Source organism: Scyliorhinus torazame, chromosome 12 (assembly GCF_047496885.1).
Source record: "Scyliorhinus torazame isolate Kashiwa2021f chromosome 12, sScyTor2.1, whole genome shotgun sequence".
In the NCBI taxonomy this organism is placed as follows: Eukaryota; Metazoa; Chordata; class Chondrichthyes; order Carcharhiniformes; family Scyliorhinidae; genus Scyliorhinus; species Scyliorhinus torazame.
In genome coordinates, this window is record NC_092718.1 from 168,884,307 (window position 1) to 168,897,232 (window position 12,926).

The following is a 12,926-nucleotide window of genomic DNA, read 5'->3' on the forward strand; positions in this document are numbered from 1 at the left end:
GGTGGTGATGGACGCAGAGAAGACGTTTGACCGGGTGGAGTGGGAGTATTTGTGAGAGGCGTTGGGACAGTTCGGTTCGGGTTGGGGTTTTTGTAGACTGGGTCCGGTCGCTGCACAAGGCGCCGGTCGCGAGTGTGCGAACTGAGTGAGTTTGGGATATTTTGGGCTGAATGGGGGGACAAGGCCAAGGTGTCCGCTCTCCCCGTTGCTTTGGCGATAGAGCCGCTAGCAATGGTGCTTGGGGTGTCGAGGGACTGGAGAGGGATTGTACAGTGGGGCGCTGAACCCAGGGTCTCACTGTACGTGGACAGCCTGTTATATATCGCAGACCCATTTGGCAGTATCAGGGAGATTATGGGGATTTCGTAAGAATTTGGCCGGTTCTCCGGATACAAGTTTGAATATGGGAAAGAACGAGGGGAAAAATTCTCCGGTATCGGCGCGATGTCCGTCGACTTGCGCCCAAAATGGCGCAAATCAGTTGGGCATCGCGCTGCCCCAAAGGTGCGGAATGCTCCGCATCTTGGGGGGCCGAGCCCCAACCTTAAGGGGCTAGGCCTGCGCCGGACTAATTTCCGCCCCGCCAGCTGGCAGAAAAGGCCTTTGGTGCTCCGCCAGCTGGCGCGGAAATGACATCTCCGGGCGGCGCATGCGCGGGAGCGTTAGCGGCCGCTGATGGCATTCCCGCGCATGCGCAGTGGAGGGAGACTCTTCCGCCTCCGCCATGGTGGAGACCGTGGCGAAGGCGGAAGGAAAAGAGTGCCCCCACGGCACAGGCCCGCCCGCGGATCGGTGGGCCCCGATCGCAGGCCAGGCCACCGTGGGGGCACCCCCCGGGGCCAGATCGCCCCACGCACCCCCCAGGACCCCGGAGCCCGCCCGCGCTGCCTTGTCCCGCCGGTAAGGTAGGTAGTTTAATCTACGCCGGCGGGACAGGCATTTTAGCAGCGGGACTTTGGCCCATCCGGGCTGGAGAATCACGGGGGTGGGTGCCCGCCAACCGGCGTGGCGCGATTCCCGTCCCCGCCGAATATCCGGTGCCGGAGAATTCGGCAACCGGCGGGGGCGGGATTCACGCCAGCCCCCGGCGATTCTCCGACCTGGCGGGGGTCGCAGAATCTCGCCCGAGGTCTTCCTGATTCAGGCTAGAGGGTCGGAAAAGGAGGTTAGGGAAGCTGCCCTTAAAGGTGGTGGGGGTGAGCTTTATATACTTGGGCATCCAGGTGAATTGGGGCTGGGTGCAGCTGCACAAGTTGAACCTGACTCGGCTGGTGGAGCAGATGAAAGTGGATTTTAAGAGGGTAGGTGTGCTGTTGCTGTCGCTGGCGGGGTTCAGATAGTAAAAATGACAGTGCTGCCAAGGTTTCTGTTCGTGTTTCAGAACCTCCCAATCTTTGCCCAAAGTCATTTTTCAAGGTTAATGCGCTGATCTCTGGGTTTGTGTGGGCGGGGAAGACCCCGCGGGTTCAGAGGGTTTTCCTGGAGCAGGGGCGGTGGGGTGCTGGAAGACGCTGCCGAACAGGATGAACTAGCACTGGGCGGCGAACATCGCCATGGTTAGGAAATGGGTCCTGGGGGAGGGGTCGGCATGGGGGCAGATGGAGGCGACATCATCTAGGGGTATGAGTATGAGGGCTTTGTTGTCAATGCCTCTGCCGTTCCCGTCGGCCAGGCACTCTGTGTGCCCAGTGGTGGTGTTGGCCCAAAGGGCGTGGGGGCAGTGGAGGCAGCATTTGGGACTGGAGGGTTCCTTGGTGTGGACACCGATCTGTGACAACCACAGGTTTGAGGGTGGCAGCAAGCAGGGACCGAGAAATTTGGCCAACTGTTCACAGAGGGCAAATTTGCGTAGTTGGAGGACCTGGAGGAAGAGTACGAGCTGTCCAGAGGGAATGGTTTTAGGTACCTGCAGGTCTGGGATTTTGTAATGAGGCGCTGTCCATCTGGGCTGCCGGCCCTATGTTGCAGGATAAGGTACTGTTGAGGGGTGAGATAGGGGAAGGTACCCGAGGTTTACAAGGAGTTGATGGATTGGGAGGGGCCCAGGTGGGGGCGTGGTAAACCACTGTTGCACCTTTATTAGGTGAAGTATGGTAGGACCTGTACTACAGGTTCTCCGGTGGTACCTGCCTGCTGGCCCTCCATTCAGCAGCCATTTCGCCAGCTGCTGTGGGAGGCCACACAGCAATAAAGCCTCAGTTGTATCCAACTCTAGTCTTTGTTCAATTGATCGTGCATCAATTTATTGTTCTAAGATTTTCTAAAAGATGGACCTCCGAATGAAACCAGATCGCCTGCAGCTGGATCCGCAATCAAGCAACGCCAAAAAGGACTTTAATCACTGGCTAGCTTGCTTCGAGGCGTACATCAACTCAGCGACCACCCCTGTTCCGGAGGCTCAGAAGATACAGGTCCTGTACTCAAGGTTGAGCTCCAACGTGTTTCCGCTGATCCAGGACGCTCCGAACTACGCCGATGCCATGGCGCTTCTCAAAGAAAACTACGACAGAAAACGAACACGCTCTTCGCCAGGCACGTACTCGCCACTCGCTCCTAACTCCCTGGTGAGTCCATAGAAGACTTCTGGCAGGCCCTAATCCCACTGTCAGGCCGTTACGGCCACTGAACATTCCAACCTCCTTTTGCGGGACGCGTTCGTAACGGGGATTGGGTCGGACCTCATACACCAAAGACTGTTAGAAGGGGCCACGCTTGATCTAGCTGAGACAAAGAAGCTAGCGCTCTCTATGATGGTCGCCTTGTGCAACATTCAGGCCTACCCCCCCAGCCGCGCGGCCCACCCCTCCTACGCATCGTGGACCCCACAGACGGCCACCCCAGTGGGGGCCTTACCCAGCCAGTACGCCTGTGCCACGTGCCAGCCCGCGCACCCCGGGGGTCCCCGATGTTACTTCTGCGGCCAGCAAAAACACCCTCACCATCGCTGCCTGGCCCGCGCGGCCCTTTGCAAGGCTTGCGGCAAAAAGGGGCACTTTGCCACAGTGTGCCAGGCCCGTGCAGTCGCCGCTCTCGCCCCCACCCCCCTAGTCTACACACAATGGGCGCCGGCATCTTCATTTCCCCGGACCACGCGCGGCCAATGGGTGCCGCCATCTTGTCCAACCCCCGCAATGTGCTGCCCATGGGCGCCGCCATTTTGTCCCCAGCAGGATCTTCAGGCGCCGCCATCTTGTCTCCCCCACGGGGCATGGACACCGACAGCATTCCAGGACCTGGGCCCCCCAGGCTCCCCATCATCCGACGCCAGCGACGACCGACCACGACTCGCCTCAGTGACGATCGACCAGTCTCGTCCGCACAACCTGGCCACCGCATCGACCAGCGTGAAAATCAACGGCCACGTGACCTCTTGCCTGCTGGACTCCAGGAGCACCGAAAGCTCCATACACCCGGATACGGTAAGGCGCTGCTCCCTTGCAGTACACCCCGCCAACCAAAGAATCTCCCTGGCCTGCGGATCCCATTCCGTCGCGATCCGGGGGTACTGTACGGACACACTCACGGTCCAGGTCGTAGAATTCAGCGGCTTCCGTCTCTACGTCCTCCCTAACCTCTGCGCTGCTCTACTACTAGACCTGGACATCCAGTGCAATCTCCAGAGCCTAACCCTCAAATTCGGCGGGCCCCTACACCCCTCACTGTGTGCGGCCTCGCGACCCTAAAGGTCGACCTGCCTTCTCTCTTCGCAAATCTAACCCTGGGTTGCAAATCCGTCGTCACCAGTAGCAGACGGTACAGTACCCAGGACAGGACTTTCATCAGGACTGAGGTCCAGCGGCTGCTTTGGGAAGGCATCATCGAGGCCAGCATCAGCCCCTGGAGAGCCCAAGTGGTAGTAGTTAAAACTGGGGAGAAACACCGCATGGTTGTGGACTACAGCCAGACCATCAATCGGTACACGCAGCTTGACACGTACCCCCTCCCACGCATATCTGATATGGTCAATCAGATTGCACAGTACCGGGTCTTCTCAACGGTAGACCTCAAATCCGCCGACCACCAGCTCCCCATTTGTAAATCGGACCGTCCATACACTGCTTTTGAGGCGGACGGTCGTCTCTATCACTTCCTCAGGGTTCCCTTCGGCGTCACTAACGGGGTCTCGGTCTTCCAAAGGGAGATGGACCGAATGGTCGACCGGTAAGGTTTGCGGGCCTCCTTTCCGTACCTAGACAATGTCACCATCTGTGGCCATGACCATCAGGACCACGATGCTAACCTTGCCAAATTTCTCCACACCACCACTCTCCTCAACCTCACCTACAACAAGGAGAAGTGCGTGATTAGCACGACCCGCTTAGCCATACTTGGCTATGTGGTCCAGAACGGAGTTCTGAGGCCCGATCCCGACCGCATGCGCTCCCTCAAGGAGCTCCCCCTTCCCCAAGGCCCTCAAATGCTGCCTGGGGTTCTTCTCATACTATGCCCAGTGGGTCCCAAACTACGTGGACAAGGCCCGCTCACTCATACAGTCCACACACTTTCCCCTGGCGGCCGAGGCACAACAGGCCTTTGGCCGTATCAGAGCCGATATCAGCAAGGCCGGGATGCACGCAGTAGACGAGACACTGCCCTTTCAAGTAGAGAGCGATGCATCGGACATCGCCCTAGCCGCCACCCTCAATCAGGCAGGCAGACCCGTGGCATTCTTCTCCCGCACAGTTCGTGCCTCAGAAATCCGGCACTCATCCATCAAAAAAGAGGCCCAAGCTCTTGTTGAGGCTGTGCGGCATTGGAGGCATTACCTGGCCGGCAGGAGATTCACTCTCCTCACTGCCCAATGGGTGGTAGCCTTCATGTTCAATAACACACAGCGGGGCAAGATCAAAAACGCTAAAATCTTGAGGTGGAAGATCGAGCTCTCCACCTATAATTACGAGATTTTGTATAGCCCCGGCAAACTCAACGAACCCCCAGACGCCCTATCCCGAGGTACATGTGCCAACGCACAAGTAGACTGACTCCGGGCCCTACACGATAGCCTTTGTCACCCGGGAGTCACACGGTTGTACCATTTTGTCAAGGCTCGCAATCTGCCCTACTCCGTCGAGGAAGTACGGACAGATCTGTGTGGAGTGCAAGATGCACTTCTACCGGCCGGACCGTGCGCGCCTGGTAAAGGCCTCCCGCCCCTTTGAACGCCTCAGCGTGGATTTCAAAGCGCCCCTCCCCTCCACCGACCGAAACACGTATATTCTCAGTGTGGTCGATGAGTACTCCAGATTCCCCTTCGCCATCCCATGTCCCGATATGACGTCTGCCACCGTCATCAAAGCCCTAAACACTATCTTCACTCTGTTCGGCTTCCCCGCCTACATCCACAGTGACAGGGGATCCTCATTCATGAGCGATGAGCTGCACCAGTTCCTGCTCAGCAGGGGTATCGTCTCCAGCAGGACGACCAGCTATAATCACCGGGGAAAAGGGCAGGTAGAGAGGGAGAACGGGACGGTAGGGAGGGCCGTCCAACTGGTTCTATGGTCCAGGAACCTCCCAGCCTCTCGCTGGCAGGAGGTCCTCCCTGATGCACTCCACTCCATTCGGTCACTGCTGTGCACCGCCACTAACAACACACGCCATGAATGTCTCCTTGCCTTCCCCAGGAAGTCCACATCCGGGGTGTCGCTCCCAACTTGGCTCGCAGCTCCAGGACCAGTCCTGCTCCGTTGGCATGTCCGACTCCACAAGGCGGACCCGTTGGTGGAGAGGGTGCAATTGCTCCATGCAAACCCCCAGTGGCGTACCCCGACGGCCGCCAAGATACTGTCTCCCTCAGGGACCTGGCACAGCAGGTTCCACACACACACACCCCTCCGGCCCGGCCCCACCCTCCCTCCCCCACCATTAACCCCACCAGGACCATCCGTCCTTCCCCTGCCCGAGGATGAAGAGGATTTTGGCACGCTCCCGGAGTCATCGAACATCGGGCCAGCATCGACATCGCCGCCACCACTATGTCGCTCCCAGCGGAACATCAAGGCACCGGCAGGGTTAAACCTCTAACTGGTCCGCCGGACTTCAAAAGACATTTTTTTTCTGCTCAAATACTGTAAATACAGATTCATTGCTGTATATAATTCTCCACCACCCCCGCCGGACTCAATTTTAACAGGGGGTAAATGTGGTAAACCACTGTTACACCTTTATTAGGTGATGTAAGGTAGGACCTGTACTACAGGTTCGCCGGTAGTCCCTGCCTGCTGGCTCCGCCCAGTAGGCGGAGTATAAATATGCATGTCCTCCATTCAGCAGCCATTTCGCCAGCTGCTGTGGGAGGCCACACATCTTAGAGCAATAAAGCCTCAGTTGTATCCAACTCTAGTCTTTTTTTAATTGATCGTGCATCAGGGGGACAGAAAGTGTAACTGGGAGGGGGAGCAGGGAGGGGAGGTGGAGGCCGGAACATGAGCAGAGGCCCTGCAGAGGGTTAATGCGTCCTCGTCTTGTGTGAGGTTAAGTCTCATTCAGTTTAAAGTAGTCCATAGGGCACATATGATGGTGACGAGTCGGAGTAGGAGTGAACTGACGGAATTCCTGAGGCTGGGGAAGGCAGGATGGGAGAAGAAGGATGTACTAGGGGAGTAGGGAGGAAGTGAGTGTTGGTTGTTTACATGTTGTATGGTTGTTCTTCTGCTTTTGTTTCTTGATATGAAAATGCCTTGAATAAAATATTTAAAAAAACAATGCTATCAAGCAGCACTTGGTTAGAAATAACCTGCTTACAGATTCTGAGTTTGAGCTCTGCCATGGTCATTTAGCTCCTGACCACATCACAGACTTGGTTCAAACATGGATAAAAGAGCTGAATGCCAGAGGTGGGACGAGAGTGACTGCCCTTGACATCAAGGCAGCATTTGACCGAGAATGACATCAAGGAGCCCTGGCTAAACTGGAGTCAATGGGAATGAGGGGAAAACGCTCCACTGGTTGGAGTCATACCTGGCACAAAGGAAGATGGTTGTGGTTGTTTGAGAACCGTCATCTCTGTCCCGGGACATCACTGCAGTAGGTTCTCAGGGTAGTGTCCTAGACCCAACCATCCTCAGCTGTTTCATTAATGACCTTCCTTCAAACATCAGGTCAGATGTGGGGAGGTTCGCTAATGATTGCACCATGTTTAGCACCATTCACCACTTCTCAGACACTGAAACAGTCCACGTGCAAATGCAATAACACCTGGACAACATCCAGACTTGGGCTGACGAGTGCAAATAACATTTATGCCATACAAGTGCCAGGCAATGACCATCTCCAATAAGAAAGAATCAAATCATCTCAATGGCATTACCATCACTGAATAGCCCACTATCAACATCCTATGGGTTACCATTGACCAGAGAGTGAACTGGACAAGCCAAATAAATACTGTGACTACAGGAGCAGATCAACAGCTAGGAATGCTACGGCAAGTAACTCACCTCCAGATTCCCCAAAACCTGTCCACCACCTACAAGGCATGAGTCAGGAGTGTAATGGAATACTCTCCACTTGCCTGGATGAGTGCAGCTCCAACAACACTCAAGAAACTTGACACCATCGAGGACAAAGCAGCCTCCTTGATTGGCACCCCTTCCAGAAACATTCTCTTCCTCCACCACCAACGCACAGTAGCAGGCGTGTGTACCATCTACAAGATGCACTGCAGGAACTCACCGAGGCTCCTTAGGCAGCACCTTTCAAACCCATGATCACTACCATCTAGAAGGACAAGGGCAGCAGAAACATGGGAACATAACCACCTGGAGGTTCCCTTTCAAGTCACTCAGCATCCTGCCTCAGAAATCCATTGCCGCTCATTCACTGGCGCTGGGTCAAAATTCTGCAACTTCCTTCCTAACAGCACTGTGGGTGTACCTGCACCACACGGACTGCAGCGGTTCATGAAGGCAGCTCACCACCACCTTCTCAAGGGCAATTAGGGATGGGAAATAAATGCTGGCCATATCCCATAAGTGAATAATAAAAAACACAATCAGAAGTCATGATCTTATTTAGAACCATAGAATATAATCCCTGCAATGCAGAAAAAGGCCATGCGGCCTATCAAGTCTGCACCGACCCTCGGAAACAGCACCCTACCTGGGCACATTCCCCGTAACCCACCTAACATTTTGGACACTAAGAGGCAATTTAGCATGGCCAATGCACTTAACTGGCACTTTTTTGGACTGTGGGAGGAAACTGGAGCACCCGGAGGAAACCCTTGCAGACATGGGGAGAAAGTGCAAATTCCACATATACAGTCACCCAAGGTCGGAATTTAATCCGTGTCCCCGGCGCTGTGAAGCACCACTGTGCCACCCCATTTAATGGCGGAGCAGGCTTGAAGGCCTGAATAGCCCGCTCCTACTTGTAATCTTGTATTCTCCCATGTGGTAAACCACTGTTACACCTGTATTAGGTGATGTAAGGTAGGACCTGTACTACAGGTTCGCTGGTAGCCCCTGCCTGCTGGCTTCGCCCAGTAGGAGTATAAATATGTGTGTCCTCTATTCAGCAGCCATTTCGCCAGCTGCTGTGGGAGGCCACACATCTTACTGCAATAAAGCCTCAGTTGTATCCAACCTGAGTCTTTGTACAATTGATCGTGCATCATCCCATATCTCAACAAACTCAACAGGCTCCCATTAGGTCTTGCTTACCTTCAATTCCTGATCCTGCCGTTTAAATTCTTCATCCTCGTCAGAGTCACATTCTGGGAACTGATAGATTTTAATCCCATAGGACTTGATTTCTGCGCGGATCTGATGAGAAAATATTAAAAATGTAACCAGCAAAGAAATTAAGAGATTGTTGGACCTTTAAAGTTGACTAAAGCTCTAGTTCATGAATTTTTGAATAATCTTTATTCAAAACTACGCATCCGAGCCATCCAGGTAAAGCAAAATAGAGAACGCGGCAGTGTCCTCCTCCATGTGGTGCCAAGTCCGCGAGGACAGGACACAGATGCCACAACATCTGCTTGTTGGGGCGGAGTGTCCTGCGGCACATGTCCGTCATCTGTTTAAACAATAAGCTATGCCTGTACACCCTGGGTTATCGCGTGCCTCCCCCTCTGGCTCCCTCCCTGGCCTGATGGGTGGCCAGGTCTGCAGGGTGTGGGGCGGATCCGGCACATGGGCTGCCGTCTCGAGCATCTCCTGATGCTGCTGCTGCCGCCGTCTCTGGCGTCTGGTCGCCTGGCCTAGCAGTAGTACCACTAGAGCACGTTCTGCTGGGTACAAAATAGCTGTAAAGAATTGGAGAGGTGTTAGACTGACACACAACGGTGGCTCCCACCTCGGGACACTCCATTCCCCCATTGATTCCCCCCTCATGGAACGCCCTGCCCATACACTCCCAGCCGCAGCTGGCTCCCCTCACCAGAGCCAAGACCCTGCACCCCGGACACCTGGACCAGGCTTTGGTCCCTCCCCTTGGCACTCACCCACCCTCTGGCCGTGGTCATGTCCCTGGAGCTTTGTCCCATCCCCTGGGTGTTCAGATGTTGACTGCTTCGTGTGTGGTGTTGCCTCCCGCAGTGTTCAGGCACAGTGGCCGGGCATCACGGTCTGATTGGGATTTGAGGCAGTGACTCCCACATGCTATATGGCCCGCCCACCCATGGGAATCCACTTGAGTTGTGTGAAGTGCTCACATAACCATGGTTGTCAATTCCCGAGAGGCTATAGCCTTCAGCCACACGGCCTGAGGCCTCGGCCGTCAGTAGGGGTTATGGGTGGTCAGTGGGGCAGATGGGCAGGGTCAAGGGTTGCCCCCGGAACAGATACACACGATCCAGGGGTTGGCATGGAGGTTCCGTGCATAGTTGCCCCACAGTTGGCCCCCCAGCGCCTCTCCCCCCACCCTCCATGGCGGCCCACCCCTGCGGAGGGTCCCCCACCCTCAGCCAAAGGTCCCCCCCCCCACCTGCCGAGTATAGGGGTGTGAAGCCCAGTGCCCCCGGGCTCTTTGCCCGTGAGCAAAGATGGCTACTCACCTCCTCGGCTCCCCACAGAAGCCCTTCCACCAGGTTCACGTTTTTCAAAAGGAGTACTAATCGATGCCAGCGTGACCACTTGCTGGGAGGCTGATGAATGACGGGAGCCTATTGGATATGGGATGGTTCTCGTTAATTGTATGGAAATAGGTTTTGTGGTGATAATTAGTTATCACCGAAAACGAGAACTGCGCCAAGCAGCTTGCGATGCAACCGGCCCGCTCCCGGAGATGGAATCAGGATCTCAGCCTGGCGTGGTGAGAAACCAATTATCCCTAGAGGCTATAGTCTTCAGCCGCACGGCCTGAGGCCTTGGCAGTCGGTGGGGGTTATGGGATTAGATCTGCGTGTGAGCATAGAGGGACCTTTACTCGGCTTATAGCCATGCTCCTGGCCTTGGAAACGCTTGCTGTTGATATTCATTGCCTGCAATTGAAAGCAGTTCATTCCACAGCACTGCCATGTTAACAAGTGTTTGTTTTCTGACTGCATTAGGTCATGTTAGGACTCAAATAGAACAACTGCAAGATGCCTGAAGTAAATTGGAAAACATCAGGTTGGCATTCTCAATATAGACAGTGCCAACAGAATCCTGGCAGTCATTATTTTGCAAATATTAAACACTGGTTATTGTTGACTGAAAATCAGTCAGTGAAGTTATTGTGCAAACACTAAGGTTTTCATTCACTATTCCCTATCCACTGTCTTAATGGCAGTGTTAATATTATTTTAAGCCTCATCAACAGTAACTTTGACCTTTACATGTAGTAATGAAGAGGTAGAATTCCAAATGGACTACAGAAGATACAACATGGATACCGCCTGATAGAAAATGGACTCTGTTAATGTTCTTGACCCGATGTTATTATCAGTGTCTGCAGCTGAAGTAAAGCTTTGTGCAAAACAAGTGATGTACAAGCTGCATCCGGAGAGACAATTAGCCGTAGGCAACCTTGCCCAATGTCAGTAGGGGTTATTCTACCTTGCTACTTCTAACTGACAAAGGGCCCCAAATTAAGGAACTAGCAAGGAATGAGGAAGGACATGTTCAACGTGGCTGTATGTAACCGTTATCTATGTAATGAATTCATCGGTGAAGGCAAACTGCCAATTAGAGGCTATAGGAGCTAACTTGTAGCCATTTATGGCATTGAAGATGCATGTTATGGAGTGTGACACGAACAGAATTGATTGGGTACATGTAAATGTGAATGCAAACTAATTCCGCTTTGCTTCTGTCTATTAACCTAGTGCGACCTCAGCTCAGGCGAGATAGGGTGCTGCAGACCATGGGGGGTCAAAGGCCTTTCTCCCAGAATTAATGAATTAATAAATCACTTCTTTATTCACTCAAAGGTCTATTCGTGAATATTTTCACCTACAGTAACATTGCAAATGTGTATGGAACAATTTCTCATGACACAAAACACAGACCAGAGAAAAATCTCACAACAGTTCATATCCCAACACATCACATTGCAGCAACATGCTTCCCTTACAATGATTTACACTGAAGTGCTATCACAGTTAATGTAGAGGTGGATGTGGCAACTGATTTGGGTATAGCCATCTCACATACAATAGGGTGGAAGGCCATTTGATCCAATTTGATAATGGTTGTTAATGGGTCGAATAGTGTTGAGGGCTCACACCAAGAACATCTAGGACAGAAGAGGAGTAGGAGCTGCGGGGGCGGGGAGGGGGGTGGGGGGGGGGGGGGGGGGGTGGGGGGGTGGGGGGGGGGGTACTTTTCTCATCCAATCTGCTCTTTTAAAAAAAAAAACAATTAGTCTCACTTCCCCATACCCTGGTAAATTTCTCTCCTTCAAGTATTTACCCAATTTCCTTCAGAAAGCTACAGAACTTGCATCCACATTCCTATCGGGCAACGCCTTCCAAAACCTAACCACTCATACTCTATCCACAGGAGTCCCTAGAAGGTTTAACCATAAAGGTTTATTTTGTCAACGAAAAGTAAGACTGCAACGTGATACACAGTACATCAATTCCAGCCGGGACCATCGTTCTACCGGTTCCAATCCTGGCTCTTTTTCAATGCCTGGTTTACATGTCCCAGCTGTTGGCCTCTCGGGGAAGGGGGAGTGGGGAGGGAGAAATCAATTGGGTCATCCTCGTGGGTTTCGTGAGGGTTATTACATAGCATAAAGCATTAGGGCAGCACGGTAGCATTGTGGATAGCACAATTGCTTCACAGCGCCAGGGTCCCAGGTTCGATTCCGGCTTGGGTCTCTGTCTGTGCGGAGTCTGCACATCCTCCCCGTGTGTGCGTGGGTTTCCTCCGGGTGCTCCGATTTCCTCCCACAGTCCAAAGATGTGCAGGTTAGGTGGATTGGCCATGATAAATTGCCCTTAGTGTCCAAAATTGCCCTTAGTGTTGGGTGGGGTTTACTGGGTTATGGGGATAGGATGGAAGTGTTGACCTTGGGTAGGGCGCTCTTTTCAAGAGCCGGTGCAGACTCGATGGGCCGAAAGGCCTCCTTCTGCACTGTAAATTCTATCTATAAAGAAAGTTTCTTCCTGGTGCACTATCAATTACGACGAGACGAGAGTAGAGAGTAATCGAGGCTTTATTACGCAGAGATGTGGAGCCTCGCGCAGCTGCTGCCAAAATGGCTGCAGCTCGGAGAGCCCATACATTTATACTCCGCCTACTGGGCAGAGCCAGCAGGCAGGGATCTGCCATAATATACACCAGTATATCATGGTGCAGACACACACTGATGGACACACAGTGGGACCAATCAACATACACAACACCACAGCCAATCACCAGTGAGAGCACACGCACTATAAAGACAGGGGACATCAGAGTTCCCGCTCATTCGAGTTGCAGCTAGCTAGGAGCACAGAGCTCACAGCCTGCAACACAGTCATTCACCATGTGCTGAGTGCATCAACTGGTTAG

At 53.5% G+C, this 12,926-nt stretch overlaps 1 protein-coding gene across 6 annotated transcripts in view; it reads right to left on the bottom strand.

Annotated features, from left to right (window-relative positions):
• The window catches only part of LOC140386725 (septin-4-like), a 222,611-nt gene that overhangs the window by 49,853 nt on the left and 159,832 nt on the right, over positions 1-12,926 (bottom strand). For all 6 annotated transcript variants that reach the window (XM_072469341.1, XM_072469338.1, XM_072469339.1 and 3 more), the window contains one exon: positions 8,664-8,765. In XM_072469341.1, the coding sequence (XP_072325442.1) occupies positions 8,664-8,765 (102 nt within the window). The remainder of the gene's footprint in view (positions 1-8,663; positions 8,766-12,926) is intronic.